This window comes from Aulonocara stuartgranti (assembly GCF_965226115.1).
Source record: "Aulonocara stuartgranti genome assembly, chromosome: 6".
In the NCBI taxonomy this organism is placed as follows: Eukaryota; Metazoa; Chordata; class Actinopteri; order Cichliformes; family Cichlidae; genus Aulonocara; species Aulonocara stuartgranti.
The window spans coordinates 21,751,129-21,775,393 of NC_138944.1; the positions used below are offsets into that span (position 1 = coordinate 21,751,129).

At 38.4% G+C, this 24,265-nt stretch overlaps 2 protein-coding genes across 2 annotated transcripts in view; one reads left to right on the plus strand and one right to left on the minus strand.

Moving 5' to 3' along the window:
• LOC309707853 (uncharacterized protein) overlaps positions 1–4,892 on the minus strand; it is a 39,183-nt gene extending 34,291 nt beyond the window's left edge. The window contains exons 1-2 of the mRNA XM_082535422.1: positions 3,831–4,892; positions 2,196–2,429 (exon numbers count right to left, since the gene is read on the minus strand). Of these exons, the coding sequence (XP_082391548.1) occupies positions 2,196–2,273 (78 nt within the window). The 5' untranslated portion in view covers positions 2,274–2,429; positions 3,831–4,892. The remainder of the gene's footprint in view (positions 1–2,195; positions 2,430–3,830) is intronic.
• Positions 1–24,265, plus strand: part of ctnna2 (catenin (cadherin-associated protein), alpha 2) — a 337,829-nt gene that overhangs the window by 48,741 nt on the left and 264,823 nt on the right. The window contains exons 3-6 of the mRNA XM_082535406.1: positions 17,178–17,373; positions 21,493–21,659; positions 22,482–22,601; positions 23,636–23,902. Coding sequence (XP_082391532.1) covers positions 17,178–17,373; positions 21,493–21,659; positions 22,482–22,601; positions 23,636–23,902 — 750 coding nt within the window. The remainder of the gene's footprint in view (positions 1–17,177; positions 17,374–21,492; positions 21,660–22,481; positions 22,602–23,635; positions 23,903–24,265) is intronic.

Consider the following 24,265-nt stretch of genomic DNA (forward strand, 5'->3'; position numbering starts at 1 on the left):
TTTATTTATTTATTTTTTAATTCGTTGTTTGAATTTGGATGACAGTATTTCGAAGAGGCTTTGAACACTGTAAGTGATGTTCAAAAGCCAGTCTGGATCCCCTGCTTCTTGGCATACTGCTCACTGAACTCCTGCCATGTTAGAGGAAGGAATCATTAAATTCTTTTGGTGGGGGGATAGAAAGGACATCTGGATTATCAGTGACATCTTGTAAAGGCCAAAGTATGGTTTAACAATGGCTTGACAGAAACATGTGAATAATAAGATTGTTGACAGTTCAGATTTGGTGTGGTATAGTAATGACCTAAACATGTTTTCAATAGACTAGTATTATAGATGTTAAAGTTAAAGGTTCTTTGTGTAATATTTACCAAATCTTTGTTATTTACGAGACCGGTTAACTGAACTGTAATAGACAGGGACACGTGTACAAGTATTCTGGGCAAGGCTTGTTGTGATCAACTCAAATCTATAATATTGATCAATCCTATTATTGCCATCTTAATAAAGGATCTAATTCTAAAAAAACTGTATTATTAAAACATGTTAGAAACTATATTTGTCTCTTCAGCACTGACATGCAATTAATAGAAGATGCTGTACAAAAAAAAAATAAAAAATCTCAAAACATTAGACTATTTTGCTTCCAATTACTCTTCCGATATCTTGTAGTCTTGTTCAGCACATGCAACCACAATCTTAGCAAAGACCACTGACATGGCACTTTCCAGATGGTGATCCTTCCTAGGATGGTTGTTCACAGAGTGCTGTAAGAAAGCACATTAATGGAAAGTTGACTTGATGTAAAAGTGTGGCATGAAAAGATATACAAGTAACAAGCTTGTAGAATGACTGGCAAGAACTTAGGAAAGCTTTTCAAGGAATACGCTGAGGCTGGTGTCTGGAGATGAAGAGCAACTACATGCACATGTCTTCAGGAAAGGGACTTCAGTTGTCACATTCCTAATATCAAGCCACTGCTTCTGTCGAGATAATGACAGAAACATCGTATCTGGGCTAAGGAGAAAAATAACTGGTCAGTTTCTTAGTACTCTAAAGTCCTCTTTTCAGATGAAAGTAATTTTTTGAATTTCTTGTGGAACTCGGTCTGGAGGAAGAGTGGAAAGGCTCATAATTCAAGGTGTTTGAAGTCCAGTGTGAAGTTTCTGCAGTCTGTGATGACTTGGGGTACCATGTTTCTGCTGCTGTGTTGGTGGTGTTTTATCAAGTCCACAGTTAGGACACGATTTAAGAGCACTTTGACTTTCCATCTGGTGACAGAGTTTACAGAGATGCCAATTTTCTTCACCATCAGGACTCGTTACCTGCTCACAAAGTCAAACTCCTAGATTGTTTGCTGACCATGTTATTACAGTTCTTGATTGGCCTGCCAACTTGCCTGAACCCCACAAAGAATCAATGAGGTATTGTAAGAGGAAGATGAGAAATACCCGACCCAAAAATACAGACGAGCTGAAGGCTGTTGTCAGAGTGTTACAAGACCATCACTTCTATGTCACGCTGTAATTTGTAGTCGGGGGTTTCCAACCAAATGCTGCTGTGTACAAATGAACATACTTTGAAGAGTTTTAAATGTAATTTATGAGCTATAAGCCATAATCAAAATAATAATAAAGGCTTGAAATATTTGACTTTACGTGTATTGAATAGAGCCCTTATATGAAAGTGTGTACATTTCATATAAACAAGGGCAATTTCTCAAGTAGAAAATAGGACCATTGAAAACTGTACACATTATGTTCTGTGAATGTCATTTTTCAGCAAAGACATTGTGTCTCGACAGAGATGTTGCAGTTTTCTAAAAACTGGATTTTCCTCCCCTGTTGGGGTGAAATTTTAGAGCAACATTTCCAATTAAATCTATCTAAAGCAAGGACCTAATAAAATTGTTTTATTAAAACTGTCACTGTTAGCTTTGCTACTTTTATTATTTGGAAAACTGCAGGTGGTCAGTACATTAAGATATTTGCTAGCCAGGCAGTGAACTCACAACAGTTTTAGTGTAGTGTTTGCATTCTGATGAAAAATCAAACCACTGGTGTTTCCTTCATATGTGGCTGTCAGACTCAAACACTTCTTCACCTGCCCGTGAGACAAAAATACACATGTGCGAAGGCATAGCACATTTTTAGCTGATGCCTTGACAAAGGTGGTAATAGTAAGTAATGCTTCACCTGTATGATAAGAATGACAGCTGTGTCGTTATGCAGATCGCCTCCTGTTAGCGTATGTCTTCTCATTACTTCTGCCATTGCCTGGGGGTCATTGCTGGATCTTGTGAAACAACACACTCATCTGTCTTTGGGCAGTATCTTCTGACACTTTACTATGTCAGCATATGGCTTGCCCCAGGGTTCTGAACAGCAGTTCTGCACAGATGCTGGTTGCCTCGTTGCCTCTCTGCTACTCTACCAGAGAAAATGCATCACATCAAAAGAGATTGCCTCAGAAACACAGCCCTTCTAGTTTAACTGTTGTTTTTACTGTTCTCTTACCACTATGCCCTCCAGTCAAGAGAAATCTCGGCTTTATTATTCTAAATATAGTGCCATATAGAGGTTTGAAATAGTATTTCTCAAAAATAAGAGGTCTGTGTGATAAATACATACATTTTCATATCTGATAGAAATGATAAGTGGACGACAGGGATCTTTTTCGTATCTAATAGATGTCACAGAAATTAAGCTATACATGCAGCAACAATATAGATGACTGATATTTGACACAAACTTGTTTGCGATGTAGATTAAATAAATCTCACTAAGCAATATGATTAATTATGGCTCGATCCAATTTAAGGAGTGCTATGATATATGAGTTTGGCCATCAAGGAAGCTGAAACTGAAACAGCTAAAGGGAATTCAGCCATTATTTATCTTATTACCTATATTTATGCTTTTCTTACTTTGACGTGTGAGAAAGTCTTTATTAAAATCACATTTCTTTGAAAACTCTGCATTGCAGGGTGTTATTAGGTACATTTACTTATAGGTAGGTAAAAAAATCCCTACAGTCACACATTTTGTATTTTTGTCCTCATGGTTGTCCATTGGAGTGTGAGTAAATTTTACTGAGAAGCACAGCTCTGCATGTTTTATGAGAAGAGCCTTTGGTGGTTGAAGAAAAGCTTGTTGCTAGTTATATAAGGCTGTCTCTTAAAATACTTATCTTTTTCTCCAAAGTAAAATCGGCAGGTCTGGGCCATCTATGCAAATGAGACTGCATGATTGCAAAAGTGTTTTACTTTCCACAGCTCACAATCTATCTCTGTCTACTAGAGCAGGGCGATATGGCCAAAAATATTTATCACGATATATATTTGAAAATTTGCGATAACGATATAACTGACGATATAATTGATGCGAGACAAAATACAACTCCACAACATTACTAGCGCAAAAAGACAACCTTCCATTTATTTTCACTTAAACAAGAAGCTGGTTTTTATGTACATTAAAGCTTTATAAAAATGTAACAGTGCAAATGCAAATTCCTTGCTGAAAGTTTAACCAAAAGGCATTTCCAGTAGAAATGGGCTGACATATCCTGAGCATAACCATGTATAATATCCACTGAAGTTAAAAAGAGGTGCTTTGCAACATTAAACTGCAGTGTGCAGTACGTATTTTTTGGACCATAAGGTGCACGGGATTATAAGGCACATTAAGCGAAACAAAGCAGTCAGATAAATCAAACTTTATTAAACTCATTCTTCTTGCTTCCTCCACTTCTGTACCATTGATTCATTAATGTTGAATTCTCTGGCAGCGGCTCTATTCCCATGTTGCTGCAGTATATTAATGACTAACCTCGTATTGTGGATGGATTATCTCAGTTGTTCTCCTGACTGAAGTTTGGTCCGTTTACAGCATCCTGCCATGCGATTGCATTTGTCTCTAACCATGAAGAACCTTCACGTTCACTTTTATAAGTGGAAAAGTGTTAGTGTTCGTCCTTCAGCTTCACTGTTTATGTTATGCTAACATAGCTGTGTCGCTAGCGATCACGTAGCACATCATTATATACCAGCTAGCCCAACTTCAGTAACCCTTCAAACGTCACTGCTGTTTAGTTTCCTGTCTTCATTTATGTTGGAAGTGATAGCAGAGCTGTACGTTTGATTTTTTTCAGAAATCTCTCAGTCAGAACATGCAATATCATGCTTAGGTAACTAGCGAAACTAGCGAGCTAACTTCCGCTAGCTTCCTGCTAACTTCTAACTCCGTTAAATGTAATAACTTTTGTTTTCATGGATGCCTGGAAGTTAAACTTTATAGTTACACCTGGTAAAGCAGCAATGCTGATCGTTTTATTAAAGATGAAAGAATTTAGACAGTTTTTAACTCTAAGTGATGCTGCAGTGTTGTTTGACCTGAAGTATACGGAGTTTACGGCCCAGATTACTCCCAGATTTAAGAGCATCTTAGTCCGACAAATATGACAATAACAACGGCCGCTTGCATGTTCTGCAAAAAAATGTGCTTTGTTGTGTATCTGACGGACAAACACCAAACCAGTTCCACATCACGGAAGTTGCACCATTTTTACAAACCAATTCTGGTTCATCAGTTTCACTCAACAATCGGCCATGTGCGTATGAAAACAAAGGCACTGCGCATGCGCGTTTTACTCCCATTCTATCGCGATATTTCATTTTCCTATCGTTGCCTAACATTATACCGGTATTACCGTGAACGGTATAATATGGCCCAGCCCTACTGTCTACATTATGGTTAAGCACAACTTATCTCCGTGAAGCATTTTTCTTAGAAAAAAAAAGGTTGACGGTTTTTAAACATCCACTTAACCATAAGATTAACCAAACATCCCCAATTACTTTTTTTTTTTTTTTTTAGCTAAATTTCATTCAGCTTCAGCAGCCACAAAGTATTGATGCTGGTTCACTCTGCCTAGAGTTCATGTGATCTGTTTTTTGTGTCAAAGCTGTAATTTTCCTGATACTTATAGATATACTTTTCCATGTCAGAAGTGTTTATTCATTCTATGTGACAAAACTGTAGAAGTATGTGGGTGCAACAGCGGAAAGCCCAAGGTCAGTATGTCTTGTTTATGTTTGATAATTTGTGAATCAATTTGCTGCTAAATACACTCATGGTGTATCAATATAGTTCTGGAAAATCAGATGTTTTGTGAACCAACACAAACATGATTTTGCTTGTCTGGTACAGAGCCTGGACTGAATAGAGAATGGCAATATGCCAGCCTATGTTGTTTGCGTCTGTGATAATGAGCCCACAGGGGTCAATAATCCGAGATTCTGGCTGGTAGTGGAGTTTGCACAGATGTGGCAGAAATGGGTGTCTGCTTTTTTGGGGGTGATATTTCCTCAATAAGAAAGTATGCTTTTTACAATTTGTTTGTCTTTTATTTCTTGCAGGCAGCCATCCTCTTCCCTTATGACCTATAAACCTGGTTTACCTTGATAAAAAAAGGGTCTTATTATCGTAAGAAACAGACACCAAATAAGCCAATTTTCATGAATAACTGCTGAACAACTTTGGCCTCTACATTTTCTGTTATAAATATTCTTTCAGCGTTAGTTGGTGTTACACTGCTTGAAGGTGGAGTTAGTAGTCGATATAGGTTATTACCTGCACAGGAGTGAACCTAGTAATTATAGGTATTATTTTTCCACATATTGTACAGAGAACTGAATCATTAGATGTTGCCCTCAAACTATATTAGTGTAGCTGTATGTGATTTTGTGCTCACCATCTGGCCAGTAAAAAAGGCCTGAGCCAGTGTGGTAATGGTCTACATTCTTTTTCCATCATCGTAATCTTCACTTTAAACACCTAAATATTATAGTGGACAATAAATAATTCCCTAAATAGCAGACAGAGAGTAATTCATCTACACAGTTGTTGCGTGTCTGATCTGTGTCTTTAAATTCTCGGTTCTCTCTCTTGATGACAAACTTGGGGCACCTGTGGGCATATTTAAGTGGCCTCTATAGCTCCCTCTCTCTTGCTTTTTACCCCTTTCACTTTCCTCATCCTTCACACAGGGTCCCTTTGTTACACTTTTATTTTATTTTATTTTATCAATAAACTTAATTAGAATCTTAACCTGTCTCTTGTCCTAAATGTTTTGGCCCTTTGAGCTTTTTGTAGCAAATCTAAATAAGTTGACGGCTAATCTATTTTTCTGTGATCATAGTTTTCTTAGAGTCTGATTACTATATTTATCCAATGCATTTAGTTTCTACCTTGAGGAAACCTATAGTCTGTTGATTGAGCCAGTGGGAACACTAGTTAGATTTGTAGGACTTTCTGTGTAGCAAGCATACAGCCAGGCCAATTTGTGACTCATGACAGCACTGTTCACATAGTGTGTCCAGTTTTCATTCTTCTTGCATTCTTGTCATGATAACATGTTCACCTGAACTGTTTTTCTTAATAAAATTGCTTTTCATTAAACTTACTACGTTGCAATCTGTAGGTTTATTGACACTTTACATAGTCTATAAGATACAGTAACCCCAAGAAACATGAAAATCAAACCCGACCTTCAGTGTATTGATCCTTTAAGCCCATGTTATATTCATTTAGTACACTGTAGAAATGACTCAATTATTTAGCAGCTTCTAAAATTGAAGCGGCAGCCCTTTATAATATCAGCAGGCTTAATAAAATATGGAACTGCGGTGACAACACTAAGCCTAGTTTAGGTTTTTACTTTTTTGGACAGGGATCCTATTAATAGCTTCATGTTCACAGGGCTTTAAATAGCGGGTAATGAGCATGCTATGCTGCTAAAATGGGTAAATACATGTAGATTACTTGCAATAAGAAAAAAATAAGATCTGTTTGTGAAGTTTCATCATTAGATTAGTGCATGCTGCAGAGCAGTCATATGCAGTCGTTCTAAATCCTCTGATTATTTGTTTGAGTCTGCTGTGAAGAAGGCACAGATACTGTCGATTCAGATGACTTCTGTTGTTAATCATCTCAACATGATATAAAATCCAAACTTTGTTGTACTGTAGTGATATTATTTTCACACACTCCTCGAAGCCCCCTTTTTTCCCCTGAGGATTGCTGCACTGATTCCTTTGACACTGATCCTTGTGACCGTACCCATACCATTTCAGAATGAGATTTAAGAAAGCTTTTATGTGGTTTGTCTTTGAAGTGAGCATCATTTTGGGTGGCACATATTTTGGCATTTGTTATGAAGATTATGCGCCTCAAGGGGTGTCATGCAAAGAAATGAACCCGAGTCAAATGGGGACTCACTGACATTTTCACTAAAGAATAGGTAAATCTACTAAACTTTCTTTCTTTTTTCCTATAGAGGTAGTTGAGAGTTTGACAGTTAAAATGAATGCGCTGTTGCTGAAATGTTCTAATTGGCCAGCCTTGCACACAGATTTAAAACCCACTCTCTCCCACTCTTTGTTTTCCTTAGATTAGTTCCCAAAGGCCTAATCATGGGCTGTTTTGCACACTAGTTGAAATAATATGTTGATATAGCTCTTTTCATCCAAGCATTTTCTTAGGCTTGCTAATAATTTTCAGTGCGCTACACTCAGAGTATGTACATGTAAGCTTTGACTCCTTTTAGACCTGAATGCAAATGTGTTAACACATCAAATGCTCCACCTGAAAACTGCTTCTACCATTTACTGCCCCACTCAGTTTTGTTCTGTCAGCTACACATCACATTGTCCTGTCATTCCTCAGAGTGAAGAAACAGCACTGATACAAAGATATCTGCAGTGAGAATGATAATGAAGGAGTAGGAGGATCAAACAGGGATTTGAGCTAAGGGGTTACTAATGAGGAAATATTATGGGGAGACTGAAAGCCTATTGCTCTCAAAGCAGAATGAATGAATGCTGTTCTTAGAGGTTCACCTTGGGGAATTAAATGTGCGAATCATTATCGCAGAAAATGCTTTTAATTCATTGGCTCTGCTGTTCTACTGAATCATGTTTTCCTGCACTTATTTGTTCAGTTCTGTGAGTGTTCACGCCTGCAAGTTAGAACCACCAAATATGTTCTTGGAGTATAAAGATTTGGTGCAAATATCACATATCAAGAGCAAACACTTGAAAGAATTCAAATTCAAACCTGGCAGTTTTTAGGTGCATGGATATCTTTATTTGTCAGAAAATAAACCAGGAAGTAGAAAAATATTTGACAGCAATGCCATTTTTTATTTTTTAAATTCATACATTTTTTCCCTTCTTATTCATTGTTATATGACACAGTTTCTCTCCAGCATTTGCGTTTAAGTAAGCTGCCAAGAGACTTTTAGAGGATATAGCTGCAAGAGCACATGTTGGGGTTAAGAATGTCAGAGCTTGACACCATTGCAGTGTGACACTTCCTGCTAACATTCTTCCTCTTTGCCACCCGAAAACCTATTCAGGTACCAATATTAATGCTGGCTAATCCTTCTCGCCTTGCACTTCAGGACTTGTTAACTTCAAAATATATTTTAAATAACACAGTATAACACCAGCTAAGCAAAGTCCTCGGGGACAAGGTATTCAGCCTTGCTGAATTTTAGAGCTGTAAAGCCGCCTCTCTGCCTATTCATTCGGTTTGACTCTGTAGTTTGTGTATGAATGGATGTTCAGCTTCCTGGTGATTAAGCGATTAGTAGTGTGTATTGTTCCTGCAGCCAAACACTTGGTGGTCAGCTAGTGTGTAATATGTGGCTTTAGGTCGTCACAGCAGCTACACACGTTTTAGTACAGTCACAGCGAGGCGACTAAGTTGTAGAAGGCCCCATCTTGCTTTCGTCCCCTGGGCTTTTGGACACATTATGCTCTTTACACATGTCTATAAATGGTCTTGTAAAAAAAGAACCTTGAGCACTGTATATCAGTTACTATATAACATGATAAAGGTTAAAATAATCTCTCTGGATATGTGTACAGGATCTTACATGTGTAGTTGGCTATTACGCACGCACACATGCACACGCCCTTCTGTAGTGTTCAGTGGTTAAATCATCACTCATCCTTTGGATGCGAGTCTTAGAGGTTGAAGGCGGAAAATTGAATGGCTACGCAGAGTCAAGGGGATTTACTACTGACGGACGAGTCCACTGGTCAGTCTCTGCAGAGGAGTGGCCACATGGCATTTAAAACTATTGATCAGCAATAAAACTGGAACAAAAGACACAGCAACTCTTTATAAGTAAAAGGAGGCATAAACCTCAGGACTTCTGCAGCATAACTATGATTATAAGTCGTTTTTTTTCCTTTTGGATATTTAAAGGATAAATTATTTCTGTTACTTTGGAGTTAAAATTGTTAAAGTTTGATGAAAAAGCATGGGTAAAAACTGAGGTTTTTTTTGTGTCTACTTGGGTATGGCCAGGAAATTTTGTTTTGGTTTTGTTCTAAGCTTGTTTCTTTCTTGCTCAGTGTCCGGGTCTTGATGTTATCACCCCTGTGCTCATCTCTCTTTTTTCCCTAATCACTTTTTAGTTCCATCTTATTACTGGCAAAACAATTACATGAGCGCCTGCGTTTTATGAAATGTATGTTCAGCTGAAATTTGTTGAAGATGACTCAATCCTTGTTGATCTTCTCGTGGTATCACAGATAAAGCTGTGTATCCATACAGCTCAGGTATACACAGATCCATCGCTAGTTTACTGGCTGTTTCCAGGGTTGTGTTCTTGTGGGTTAGCAATAACTATAAATCAGACACATTTTTAATTCAATTAAATTCAAGTCAAGTCAGATGACTCCTATAAGCAAGCACTTGGCAACAGTGGGAAGAAAAAAATCCCTTTTAACAGGAAGAATCCTCTAGCAGAACCAGGCTGGCATGACCAGTTGGGGGTGAGGGAAGGGAGACAAGACAAAAAACACACTGTGGAAGCGAGCCAGAGATTAATAATAACTAATGCTTAAATGCAAAGTGGTGAATAAACACAGAAAGCGTGAAAGAAACCCTCATGGACACCAATGTCTATGAGGGTCTCGCAAAAGTACCACAGTTTAAGAAAACCTCGACCTTTTATACTTCACATTTTTCATTTCTTACATTGTGCTCAGCTCGCACTAGACATTTGTTGTAAGCAGAAGAACTTTATTTTATACATGCCAGTAAATAAATGGGATCTGACATATTGTGTTTACATCTGGCTGCTGGAGAACCACATAATGTAAAATAGCATGTTGCAGAATCACCATCTGTGTGGAGGGCCCCTGTGGTTCAGCACATAACAACATAATGAACCAAAGCGCTCAGTGTGTCTCTCTTCACCCTCAGGAAGTGTTCAGACAGAGATTTTAATTCTTTCCTCATTCGGAAGCACTAAACCAAATGAGAGTCTCCCTGCTTAGTTGGTTAAGAATAAATATTTTACATTGGTGCATCATCTGTGCAGAATGACTATGCCCCTTTTTTTAAATTTTTCTTTTTTTTTTACATACCACCAATGATGCCATAATTTCTGATCATTTAATTCTAAATCTACTGATTAGACATCTATATTTAGGCTTTCATGTGATTACTAATGTTATGCTGGTTAATACTTTTATGCGCTTAGCGAAAGCCAATTTTAAAATTGGCTTAAGTAAAACTGACAAGTCGGTTCACTGACACGTGCACCTCCTGTCGTTTTAACAATGTATATCATTTCACACATGACCTCAGAGTTGATGCGTAATCTTAAAGAATTAAATACCCTACTAAATATCTTGAAAGAAATACTCACTATTTCTAAGCTTAATGAGACAGATCTATATGGGTGTGCTTTACAGGTTGCATAGAGGATTATAGTCTTGCAAAGGCTGACTGTGTCTCAGCGTTGTGCGTTAAGGCTGAGAGGAGGACATAACTTGTGGTTGTTTGGAATGAACCTCGGTGTGGTCTTGCATAAAGTCCAAACAGTGCTGCTAATATGCACGATAAATGGGCTTACCAAGGGCCAATTACCAGCTGCCAGAAAGGGCAAGGCTGCCTTGCGTAGACAGTGAATTTATTTTGTTTTGTGTCAGAGCATATTTGGATGCACTAGGGAGACATTATTGTGGCTCACTTCATTTTTTCATTTTGCAAACTACTTGTTTCTAACTCTTTCCTTGGGGCATGCATTCGATTATTCAGTGAGCACAGTTCTTATTTTGTGCTTGCAAGTGATAATGTATCATTCAGACTTTCTTGTGTTAAAGTCATGATGTTCGGAAAATATCTTTAAGCCAATGAGCTGAGTTATGAGTTGGTGTCACAGTGCTACAGCAGGTACTATACCTCTCTATGATGTGTACCTTTATTACATACTTTTCCCCCCGATAACAGCTTTAGATGAGCAGCAAGTACCGGGTTATGTTTAATGTGACACACGCTGCATTTAAAGATGGAAACAGCACATAATTTACATTCATTACAAGTCTTAGAGAGTGGCTTTAAGGTCAGCACCATCTCTCCTGGTTGGAGCCAGAACCCTCCAAATATTTTTCCCTGTTTCTTGATTGGCTGAGAATGGCAATGGCTTTTTGTAGTGCACCATATCAGCGTGAAAGTGACCGTGATTGAATTTAAATGACTCAGCCACAGTAAAAATCTTAAGTATCTAAGGACATCAAATCGCTATGTCATTCAGCCTCATGCAAAAGCACTGAAATACCCCCTGCAATGCTTTTTGCTCCCAGTAATGTTTGTTTGTTAAGTCTGATGCAAATTCTTCGCCTAATTAGCATTATCCCCACTGGCCGTTCATGTAGGTCCTTAAAATTAATTATTTGTTTGTGCTTCTTGGAGTAAATAGCCTGTGTAATACATGGGTAACAGTTTTTAACTGTTATTGAAGTTAAAGTTATTTAATATGAACTGAAAATGGTATAATTTTTGCTTCTCTAGAGCTCATTCTTGGGATATTCAGCTAAGCATATGAATGCATGGACAGTTGGGCAAAAGCAATACAGCTAAGTCTGTGTGAAGGTAATGGAGTTGATTCCAGCTCGGGGCCTGCTGTGAGGTTATCACAGATATAATTAAATATACATAATTTTTTAAGCTACTGCTGCAGAACAAAACATCACCTAGGTTTGACTTTAGTGATTCTCTCCCTGTGGAAAGCAGCTTGGCTGATACAGTAGTGATCGCTGTGTGTATTTGACAGGCCAACCCTGTGTTTATGAATGGATGAGGGTTTGAAGAGCAGATAAACCACACAGATTCATAACTCAGTATGTTGTTCTCTTCCATGGAAGAGTTACATAAGACATTATATCAACACTCAAGTTCAAAAAGGGCTGATCAACTTTTAATGCAGGCAAGATAAGAAGGCAACTCTACAAACTTGGCCTCTAATAACTAGTAAGAGAAACGAACAGCAGCTGCTTGCATTTTAGGATAAACTTAATTTTTGCTTATTGGTATGTGGACTGGTTCTGACATAGCTCTTTCTACCCTAGCGGAGCATTCAAAGAGCTTTATAATGACTGTATATGACATGTAACTCTCATAAATCAGAAATGTGTTGAATGTGTATGCATATAAGAGACACTTGACTCTTAACATCAGTTAAATAAAAAAGGACTGTGGGATTGTTTCATTACCGTATCCATACTCTGCAAAAACTTAAAGACTGCTTGGAGTGTAGGTATAATAATATGGCACCGTTAATGGGTTAATAAAATTAGTAATACCTTATTCACAGGACTGGAGCAGAAGTTATTTTAATGTAAGCTTGCAAACTGACATTGGACATATGTTACTATGTGATGGACGACAAAGGGTGAGCTGGCCTCTTCTTTTTCAAATGCTGCAGTAACATGGTGAACTGTCATCTGCATTGTGTGTGCATGCATGCACACAAGCCATTGACGCTAGGCTAATGACTAATCGGCAACAATAGAGCTGGCTAAGCTTAGCTGTTGTGTAACTTTATCTGTAGTCATGTAATTGTAATATAACTGCATTAATTAACTTACAGTTGTTTTTTGGGGTTCTTATCTTTGTCAACAATCAAAAAAACGTGTTGGTGATCTGCTTGAAAAAACCAGATAGTTATTTTTTGATTGTGTTCCTGTGTTAATGAATGGTTTTATTTGAGTGTCACTTAAGGCTGCACGATTTTGCATAAAATGAGAATCACGATTTTTTGGCTTAGAATTGAGATCACGATTCTCTCACGATTTTCTTTTCCAGTATAAATATTTATTGCGCTTATTAACTGCACATCAACTTCGCAACAGTTGAAACTGAACATAAAAACAATAAATGTCTCACATTTTGTCGTTGCCGCAAAATGTTGTACTGCTTGAAATTCCGTCTCCACCGTTGCTCGACACTGCGTGTATAGAGCAGGTAGTGCAACAATAGAAAAATAGTTGCGGGACGGCACTGTGTAGCGTTTGTCTAGGGTGTTGATCATTTTCCTAAATCCCTCGTTTTGCACAGTGTTGATGGGAGCCATATCTTTGGTCATGTGATAAGTGATAGCCTCCGTAATTTCTTTGTGCCTGCGGGAGTTCGACGGGTATAGGGAAGCGCTGTATAAGGTTCCCGTTATTGATGTTTGGGTGGTTGACCGGGACGGATTTTCTCCTGTCACTTTCTCCTCATCCCTGACGTGCTCTCCGTTGTTTTTTCCCTGCTAATTTTAGCATCACACGGCACAGCTTCTGTATCACGTGGTATAAGGCTCCGCCCTTGTCATTTGTTGAGCAGGAAGAGTGAGCGCTTGTTTTCATGCAGATTACGTCCCGGATCAAAATGCGGTACAATCGTCGTCGTCTTTTTTTTTTTTTTTTTTTTTTTTTAAATCGTTGTCATTTGTAAATGAGATCGCACATAAGTATGAATCGAGATCGCGGTTTTCTGACGATTAATCGTGCAGCCCTAGTGTCACTAACTCTGAGTGTTTCCTTATCTCTGAGGTGAAGGGAGTTTTTGGTATTATAGACGAGTGTGAGTTTGTGCGTCTGTGTGTGTGTTTCTGTCCATTCATGTGTAAATATAATGATGAGTTATTGATTTATAACAACCAGGATTGAAATAAACACATCATTGCACTTCATATTGAGCACTAATTCCACTGTGCCAAGTGGTGCTGAACAGATGACCTGATGGTTAAGATGTATCAGAGTTTCTAAATCCTAAAATAATGCTATTGAATCATGAATTCGTTTCTAGACAAATACACGATGACCTAAAAGTTTAACTTGGTCTTTTATCAGCTTTACTATTCCTGGATCCATCATGAGTGAAGCCATACATCATTAACGCTTATATTGCAGGCTAGAAGCCCTGAAGTAATGCCGCCTTGACAGGACATAACTTTGCTCTTAGGGGCTTTTCAGAGTGAAAGCTTCTGATATATTCCTCAAACTAATCATATCACTCTATTGTGCAAGTTCAGCTGCCGTCAGACAGATAGTCCAAAGGCAGTCTCTGACTGGAGTGTGGAATGAGCAATTCTGCCCATGTACGTTCTCCCTGGCTTCAGATGGGAGTGTATAATTATGTACAGCAAATGTGTCACCAAGATATAAGCAGCCAAATGTTTCTAGTCCCTACTTGCCTGTACAAGCAGCAATGATTGGTTATGCTCTTGCCCTCTAAGCTGAGTGACTTTAATGTATTCTTTGTTTCATTATTTTGTCTTAATTATGCTAAAAGTAGGATGTTATTCTTTTAGAGGTGATCATTTTGTTTCTATGATGATATCACTTTTGATACAGTGCAGTGTTTGGTACTTTACACTGATAGCTAAATGGTTTTTTAATGTTGTGAAAGAATCCATAACTACAGTGCTGTGCAAAAGTCTTAATATATACCCTCAGATGTACTCGTAATTGTTTTAAAGGTTTTTAAGGTCTTTGAAAGTTTTTCTTTGTGCATTGGCTGCTTTTTTAGTCTTGTCTTTTTACCTGAAAATCTTCAGAATTGTTACTTTTGCTAGTTAAGGAAGCTAACTCAAGGGATGAACCCGTGTTGTGTCTACACAAAGATGGAAACAGCACATACACAAAATAATCAACAGCAGAGATCTTGTTTTAATAATTTATATTTATATTTGTTATCAATTTTTCCTTTGCATCTATTATTAAAAAAATACCAGAGAGAACACCTTTTGACAAACATGAAGCACTAATCTGTGCACCAAGGTGATTCACAAAGAGCTATTTACTAAAAAGTTGGCACATCTCTGCGCGATGTATACTGTGTCCTAAAAAATGTGCAACTGGACAAGTGGAGGACAAAAGAAGACTTGGCAGGCCTGCAGACTATCTGCAACAGGTGAACAGTATCTGAAAGTCATGGATCTAAAAAAATCCAGCAATCAAACCTGACACAGGACCTGAAAAATACATTTGATCCTTGGGCAAATGTACCTATCTACTGTTCACCAAAACCTAATCAGAAATGCACTCAGTGTAAGGGTGGCTCTCAGAAAGCCATTCATAACGATGGGAAAGAAGAAGATAAAGACTGGTCTAAATCAGTGGCAAAAGGTCTTATGATAGCCATCTGTAACACACAATGAAAACTGTAATGGTTTGTGGTTGAATTTCAGCCAGTGATGTTGGGAATTTTGTCAAAATCCACGGAGTTATTAACATAGAAAATTGCTGTCAGATTTTGATCCACATGCAGTACTATCTGGAAAGTGTCTGATTGGCAAAAGCTTCATTTTTCAGTGTGACAAGGATCCCAAACACACTGCCAATACATTAAAAGCCTACCTGGATAGAAAAACAGAGAAAGGAACACTATCAGTCATTGACAATCCTCCCCAGAGCCAGGACCTCAACAAAAACAACATAATCCTGTAAAACACTGAAGTTTTACTAATACAGTTAGATGGACTAACAGTATTAGTAAAATATATCTGTGTTTGTGCGTTCCTGCAACATTCCTGCAAAAGCACTGATGGATATTGTCAGTGGTTGCAGCCCAAGACAGGTACTTGACTGATGCTGCACACAGTTTAGCAGTAATAGAATCTAGAATGAATAACCTCATTATTGTTGTGAAGGTCCAAATTATGAACGAAGCTTGGACTATTTGTCATCTTGTTTTCGTTCAACTTTTTTCCTTTGTGCAAAACCAGCACAAGTCATACTCCCTGCATTATTATGGAATGTACAGAAACATTATTATTCAGAAAAGAACCAAAGAAAGAAGATTAGTGTAATTACATTTTTATAGGATTGGGAAAATTGCCCATATTGTGTTTCAGTATTACACTGGGTACCATTTGTAAAGTGTTTAGATAACAGTATGTTTACAGAGCTAATAATACAGTTTTTGACAAGATCTTCTTTTTATGCATAGGAAGTCCCGTATCTCTCTCCCCCCCCCCCCCCCTTTGTGATCCTGATTTGCAAAGTGTTGAGATCAGAATATTATAAATCACAGTAATATAATGCTCCCCTATATAATCCCATACTCAAACCACTATCATCTCAGTGGCACTGATCACCATGCCCAGAACAACTGAACATCTCTGCCATCAAGCCTTGAGTAATAATTATATTACTGACTTATTATACACTATATGAACTTGAACCCAGTAATTACTCATGACCTCGTTACTGTTTACATAAGAACATTATCAACATTTCAGCCAGATTGGTGCTGAATAACACAGTAGGGTTTTCACTGCTATTATTTCATAGTCATTTCCAAGGACCAAATGAATAGAAATAAAAATATGTATAAAGTGGGTAAAATGAACTGAAATGTTACTTAATGGTAATAAGTATTTTATATAAAAGAGAGGGTTTAGATGCATTATTATGCTACCATATCAGTGGCATAATGTCATTAAAATTACATAATTACTACTAATTATCACATAATAGCTATCAAAAATATCCTCTGATGGTTGGCAGTATGGCTGTGAGGGGGTTTCTTGGACTGTATTTGGTTTTGGAGGCTTACATAATACAGTGGCTTATGAATGTATAAAGATTATAATCAGCAAGCCCTGTAACAGATACTAGGTTGTAGCAGTTTTTAATGTTTTAGAATAATAATAAAATAATACATACTGGATCTTCCTATTATTTTTGGTGTTCTCATTATCTTTAATTGCTGGGATGTGCAGGTTATGTGCCGTAACCTCAGAAACAACGATGACCATACACCATAGCAACAAGCAGCAAATCAGTGTGTTCAGTAAGTTTTATATTTTCCTCTCCTGTTATGAAGGTGACTACTCTGGTGAACACCAGCAACAAAGGGCCATCCAGTAAGAAGAAGGGACGCTCTAAGAAGGCCCATGTCCTGGCAGTGTCTGTTGAGCAGGCTACCCAGAACTTTCTCGAAAAGGGAGAGCAGATTGCCAAAGACAGCCAGGACCTCAAGGAGGAGCTTATTGCTGCTGTGGAGGATGTTCGTAAGCAAGGTAACTGTTTGTGCTTTCATTTTTGTTTTTAAATTGTGACTGGTCAGATAACAAGATTGTTAGTGTGTGTAATTCCTTATGCTTATTCACTGTTAGACATCTAGTAAATTTTTCTAGATCATCAATTTCTAGAACATCAGTTATTGTCTTTAACCTCCTAGGACCTGGCATCCACATATGTGGACATAACACTTTGGGTTATTTAGACCAAAATATTCAATTTTGCTCTACAAGGGCCTGATATCCACTTATGAGGACATTATACTGCTACTGTTCTATCAAAATTTTAAATGAATATCCTCATATGTGGCTCTTATTTTTCCTAAAAATAAAAGTAAGGTAAAAAAAAAATTGGTAATTCTTTGTTTTTACAATCATTGGGCAGAATGATGAAAATGATGAATGATGAAGAGAAATTTAAAATGCATGCAGTGGAAGAGTTCGGGTCTTAGGAGGTTAAAATATTTTTTCTTCAAAACACTTTAAAAGACATAAAAAATGTTCCTTTATTTCCAAGCATCCAGTTTGGATATATTTACAATGGAATGGAGACTGGGTTGTTAACCTGTTTATTCTCTGTAACATATGAAATCAAAATCTCTGTCATTCATTCTGCTTGAAGTACTTTCATTTACATATGTTTAACTGAGCATCCGTACAGACCACATCTCTCCAGGTTGCAGCTACACATGACACTACTACAGATGAACAGTGAGGAAGTGTGAGATGCATGTGGAATTCAGAGTGTAGTCACATTAATGTTACTGATATGTAGTTGACAAAATCATTCCAATAATCAAAAGTAGTTCTGTATGGGTTATTTAAGGTCTCACTCACACAGGACTATAGACTGGTTGGCAACCACCTGGCAACCTTTAGTTGGTGGGGAAAAATGTGTATTACTCGACTGAATGATTAATGGAGGTTGCTTCCTGCTGCTGGGTGAAATCAGTTGCAAGAATGGTGCTACACCCCAAACCTACTTACGATTACTTTGCCTACTAGCAGGAAATCACAAGATTGAGAAACCAAATGCAGAAATGAAATGAAGGAAGACTCAATAAACAGTCTAGTAATGAAATCCATAAACAAAATAACATAAATGCAGAGGCAGGAGTAACACGAGGAACCACACTGGGAGTTTAAACACACAATGTGACAAAGAGAAGACAGCACTATTTAAGGCAAATGAGAAACACTTGGATAGCAAGACAACGAGACAGCAGAAGTCAAACTAGACATGACATGCTCAAGACTATCTGCTATCTAAATAAAACAGGAAATCACAGACTAGCATACTCAAACTTGAGCTAGAAAGACGCATCGGGGAAGGCTAGAAAAATAACAGAAAACAACAAAATCACAGATCATCGTAGTATCTGGTATAACCATTAAGTCACCACAAAAATGGTGTTGGGAAATGGCTTATGCTAAGACACTGTATTAATTTACAACACCCATGTTCACTACTATTATGACTGAAATAAGGACCCCTACTGACTTCTCTTGCTGTGTAAGTATTAGTATTCTAGATGAATAGGGAGCGTAATTGACATAAATGTAATGTTTTGGGAAAGTATTAAGTGTTTTGAATGTCATAGCAAGTCAGCTGTCTGCTCAACTTTAGATGAATGGAGAGTTAAAAGTGGCAAGCCAAATCCATTAAATATAGCAGATTAGTACCCATTAGATTTAGGCTTCACTTGCAGTGCATGCAGCCTCACGAATGTAATGAGTCTAGTTCTGGAGTTGTTTACCCTAAAGTCATGCATCGTTAAAGCTTCGACTGTCTGTAATGTTGAGGGACCTTGCTGAATTTAAGGGTTTTATAGATGCCCATTCTCATTAACGATTTGAAACTTAGTCGCTGAAACTTCTGCATGGATGCAGCACCTCACTCGAACAACAAATCATACTCTACTTTCTGGCGGCTTACACAGATGGAGCAATGTCACAGTACTTTGTAGTTCTCCGAAGTTTATTTTCTGTGCGGAGTGCAAGTCAGTGAGCCTTTATGTGAATCAAATGTTTGTCCCCAGAATGGAATTGGATTCCCTGTTCAGAAACCACATCAGCAGAAAGAGCAAATGGAGCTCAGCATATGTTGTGTTGTAGCCGTATTCCTCATCCTGCTCTGTCAGCGCGTACTTGGCTGCTGGTACTGTTGAATATTGACTTGACTGCTTTGGCACACCGCTCTTCTGAGGTGTGAAATAGACTGTTACCATACAGGTCATCACCACAGCTGACATCAGAAGGTTCAAGATTAATCTTCTCGCTTGTTAGGCATGCAAAGTGAAGTGACAAGGTGTGTTAAAAAATATTCTTGGACATTTAAAAAATGTAGGACATGCTTTCAACTAACACTGCAGCATTTTTGTGTGCAAATGGCCATATTTATACTGAAGCAAATTTACAGTCCTTTCTGACGCTTAGAAAATATGTCCCTGAAAAGAATATTAGACTAAAATACTTACTTCCTGACTTTAAGAAAATAATAGGACGTCAGTACTAATACCCCACATATTTGGTAGGTTGTATATAAGTACTGTACATACCAGGTCATCAGGGAGAACAGTTCATATTAATAATGTTAAACTTATGAGCATGAGGATATGCTATGTTGTCTGTATCCCACAGACTAAAAAATAATATCGCAGTTTAAGTGACCTTTAGCAGCTGCTGGAAGCGCGCCCCTTTGAAAGGAATTGTCTGCCTAGTTAAAGTCATTGTGAATTATAAAATGGTTTTAAATCTGTCATCGCCTCATCAGGCTCCTCTCAATGTGACCTCAGGGTCCCAGTCCCCTTCATCTTGTCATAAATTAAATTAGAGATGCTGATTTCAGACCATGGAGGGGTTCAGTAATACGCTTTTCTCTGTCACTCTTCACTGGGCTAGACAGACGTATGGCACTACCAGTATCATCATGAGTTCATTTGCAGTTCTGTGTGTGTGTCCCTGTGTGTGTGTTTAGTTGAACACATGCTGTGCATGTTTGTGTTTAACATGCTGAGTTCTGTTTATCTGATTATGAGGTTTTCACTCTGGCATAACATAAACAACTTTGTTTACTCACTAATTCTTATTTATGTTAAGAGAAGTGGTTTGCCAGTTTTTGCCTGTTGCCAGGTTTCTCCTGATCCAGGTGGAACATGTCTAATTATTTAGAGTACCAATGTTTGCATGCATGTGCGTATTCAGATTCATTAATGTTGGAGATGTGGGGGATGGGTTTTGCTCAGAAATATGAGCCATATACATACTAGTATATTGTCTGTACTACCCGGCCTAAGCTGAAATGTCTAAGGCTTACTGTGGTTGCCATGCTAGCAAACTACTTGTTAAGTAGCAGTAAAACTTTGGAAATTTCAATGTAAACTGCAGAAGGAGAACATTTGTCTTCAAACTAAAAGCTGGGTCTTTTGAAATGGAAACTGTGGGTGACTGCAGCAATCAGTTAGCAACCAAAGCAATCCGAAGGTGGTTTTTGGTGCAGCACCCTTTTTCTGATTGATTTAACCAGCAAGCAACTTCTCTCGTGACTGGTTGGGGAATACATATATTTGCCTAGCAACTGGAGGTTGTCAGCAGGTTGCAAACTGGTTGCTAGGACAAGCTGTTTTAATAGAGCGATCGTGGCTCAAGAGTTGGGAGTTCGCCTTGTAATCGGAAGGTTGCAGGTTCGAGCCCCGGCTTGGACAGTCTTGGTCGTTGTGTCCTTGGGCAAGACACTTCACCCGTTGCCTACTGGTGGTGGTCAGAGGGCCCGGTGGCGCCAGTGTCCGGCAGCCTCGCCTCTGTCAGTGCGCCCCAGGGTGGCTGTGGCTACAATGTAGCTTGCCATCACCAGTGTGAATGTGTGCGTGAATGGGTGGATGACTGGATATGTAAAGCGCTTTGGGGTCCTTAGGGACTAGTAAAGCGCTATATAAATACAGGCCATTTACCATGTAGTTTTTCTGACAAACTGCTTCATGACCTCTGAGCTTTATGAGAAGAAGCGTAATTACACTTAATCTCCAGTCAGTTTTAACAATATGGGTGATGATAGTCTGCACACACAGATAATATCTTACTCTCTGCTCCACTTACTGTTTTCTTTTATCCATTTTGCAGGAGAAACCATGCGTATTGCCTCGTCGGAGTTTGCCGATGACCCGTGCTCCTCTGTGAAGCGTGGCACCATGGTGAGGGCTGCCCGCGCCCTGCTGTCTGCTGTCACTCGCTTGCTCATCCTTGCTGACATGGCTGATGTCATGAGGCTGCTGGCCCACCTTAAAATTGTAAGTGCAGTTAACACCCAACCAAGTATACTTCTTGGTTACGTTGTGATGGAGCTGTACTTAGAACTGCAACACTTTAAATATATATATATGTGTAAAAAATACCCACTCTCCAAATCTGTACGTGGTTTTAAGTTTGCTTAAAGAAGGTCAGTAAACGAAAAAGACTTCCTGTTGGTGTACAGTCCGTGTAGTCAGTGCAGACTTTTATAACAACCTCTGCACACATTTGCATTTAGATAAGGGAATAGAGGAGCATCCTGGAAACGGACATTATAGCATAGTGTGATGAACTACTCTCAGTGTAGTCATGTGAAGAACGTGAGCTGTTCATTCACTTAGACAGTAGCTCTGGGCTTTATAACTCGAGTTAATACAGTGTGCCAGAAAGAATGATATGTATTTGGTATAATCTGACTCAAACTCATGCCTGCATCCATCTGCAGTCACTCATTTTGTCCCTGTCTCACAAATGCACAAACACTAAAAATCCTTTTTTCCAGTCTCATTCATCAGGCCCACATAGGGACTTAACTCAAGCCTGTATAAGCCCCACCATCAAAGGCCACTTAACATTATCTCTGTCTCTTCTCCCGTTTTCATTACATCTTCCGCAGCATTTTTAACAGGGATAAACAGTTTATAGTTAGGATATATCAGAAAGATGGATTGACACTTACTGAAATTACACAACTACTAAAAACACATTAGAAATTACAATTACAGAAAATAAATGCTTTAACTAATATTGATTATTTAAGACGTTGTCTACTGGTTTGTGCACAAAGTTTTTGAAAGACTGTGTGCGTATGTGTGTATCAGGTGGAAGAGGCCCTGGAAGGAGTAAAGAATGCTACCAATGAGCAGGATCTGGCCAACCGGTTCAAAGAGTTTGGGAAAGAGATGGTGAAGCTTAACTATGTGGCAGCCCGGAGACAGCAGGTACCTGGAATTCCAATGTCTCATGCTCTTTCAGAAAAATAACGTGTCTCTCTTGGATAAAAGGTCCTCCAAGTGTCCGCCGTTCTTCTTCTGTCTTGATAAACGAGGGAATGTCACAGTTGAAGCCTCAGCCTGTAAAATATTAGAAACTCGAACTCAATTCAAAGCTTTAATCAATCAGATTGCAAGCGTTGTGCAAACAAATGTTGCTATAATCTGACATCACTCTCTAGCAGATGTTAAGTGTTTGTTTCAGACAGCAACCAGTTTAATCTGTTTTGCATTAAGGACATTTGTCTCATTAGAGCCAGCTTTAATACATCCAAATTCTTCGTGCCATGGAGTAAAATTGAAAGATTGCATAGGATAGGATAAAAAAAATACAATAGCCAACACACATTGTTTAAAAATGTATTGTAAAATTCATCATTTTAAAGTCAGAAATATTATACACATTTCTTTTAGATTTTTGGTCATTAACATTTAACACTAGAATTCACAGCTGTTGTAGATTTGTAGCCACATTTGTGTAGTCTCCTTTGTAATGTTTTGGCAAATTATAAATGGTGCGGATTATTAGTGTGTAGGATTTGTTTTAGCTGGGATGTAGAGTAAGCAAAATCTCTGCACCAGCGCTTATTTGATCCTGGAGAATTACACATCAAAGTGATTTTTAATATGGCCCCCAGTGTGACAAAAAGCTTATAGAGGATTTTTTCCTGCATGTGTCATGTTGGCAAGCGCCCATGCTGCCGAGCTGAACCAGAGCAAAACACTGAGGCTAATTCTGCCCAGCTCTATCGTTGCTGATCTGCTGACGCTGCCTTAACTTTGTGAAGTTGAAACAATACCAGTTCATCAGATTCAATTCATCAAATGGGACATGAACTTGTTTTTTAACAATATAGTTCTCCAACTGTGACCTGTTCCTCACACTGTTTTCAATTTCTCAAGCAATACTCCAGGGTTTTGCAAGTTACATTGTTATTATCGCTTGTCTGAAAATCAAAAAAAACCCTTTGCTATCTTCTCAGGAGCTGAAAGACCCCCAGTGCCGAGATGAGATGGCAGCTGCGCGTGGGGCCCTTAAGAAAAATGCCACTATGCTGTATACGGCTTCTCAGGCCTTTCTGCGCCATCCAGACGTGGCAGCCACACGGGCCAATCGAGACTATGTGTTTAAACAGGTCCAGGAGGCCATAGGAGGCATCTCAAGTGCTGCACAGGCCACCTCACCCACTGACGAGAAGCATGGCCATGCTGGCATTGGAGAACTTGCTGCTGCCCTTAATGAATTTGATGTAAGTCAACAAGCATTTTTGTACTGCTTTAAAAATACAAGACTAAACCATACATATATATATCACGTCTCTAGTACAGGACAAGGCTTCTGCATGATATGTTGATACAAAGAGTACTGCGTGATATAAAAGGTTGGGTGTTTATGTGGGCAACTTCTTACAGGTTATCACTGATGCTATGACTACATGGACAATAGTTATTATGTATTTTACCTTTCATTTTGACTATATTTTGACAAAAAACTCACTAGAATATTCTTTCTTTCAACATATAACTCAAAATAATAATAATCACGCACAGCGATGGTTAATCATCTTTATTCAGATTATACACAATCATAGGCCCAATTATGGCCAGAAACC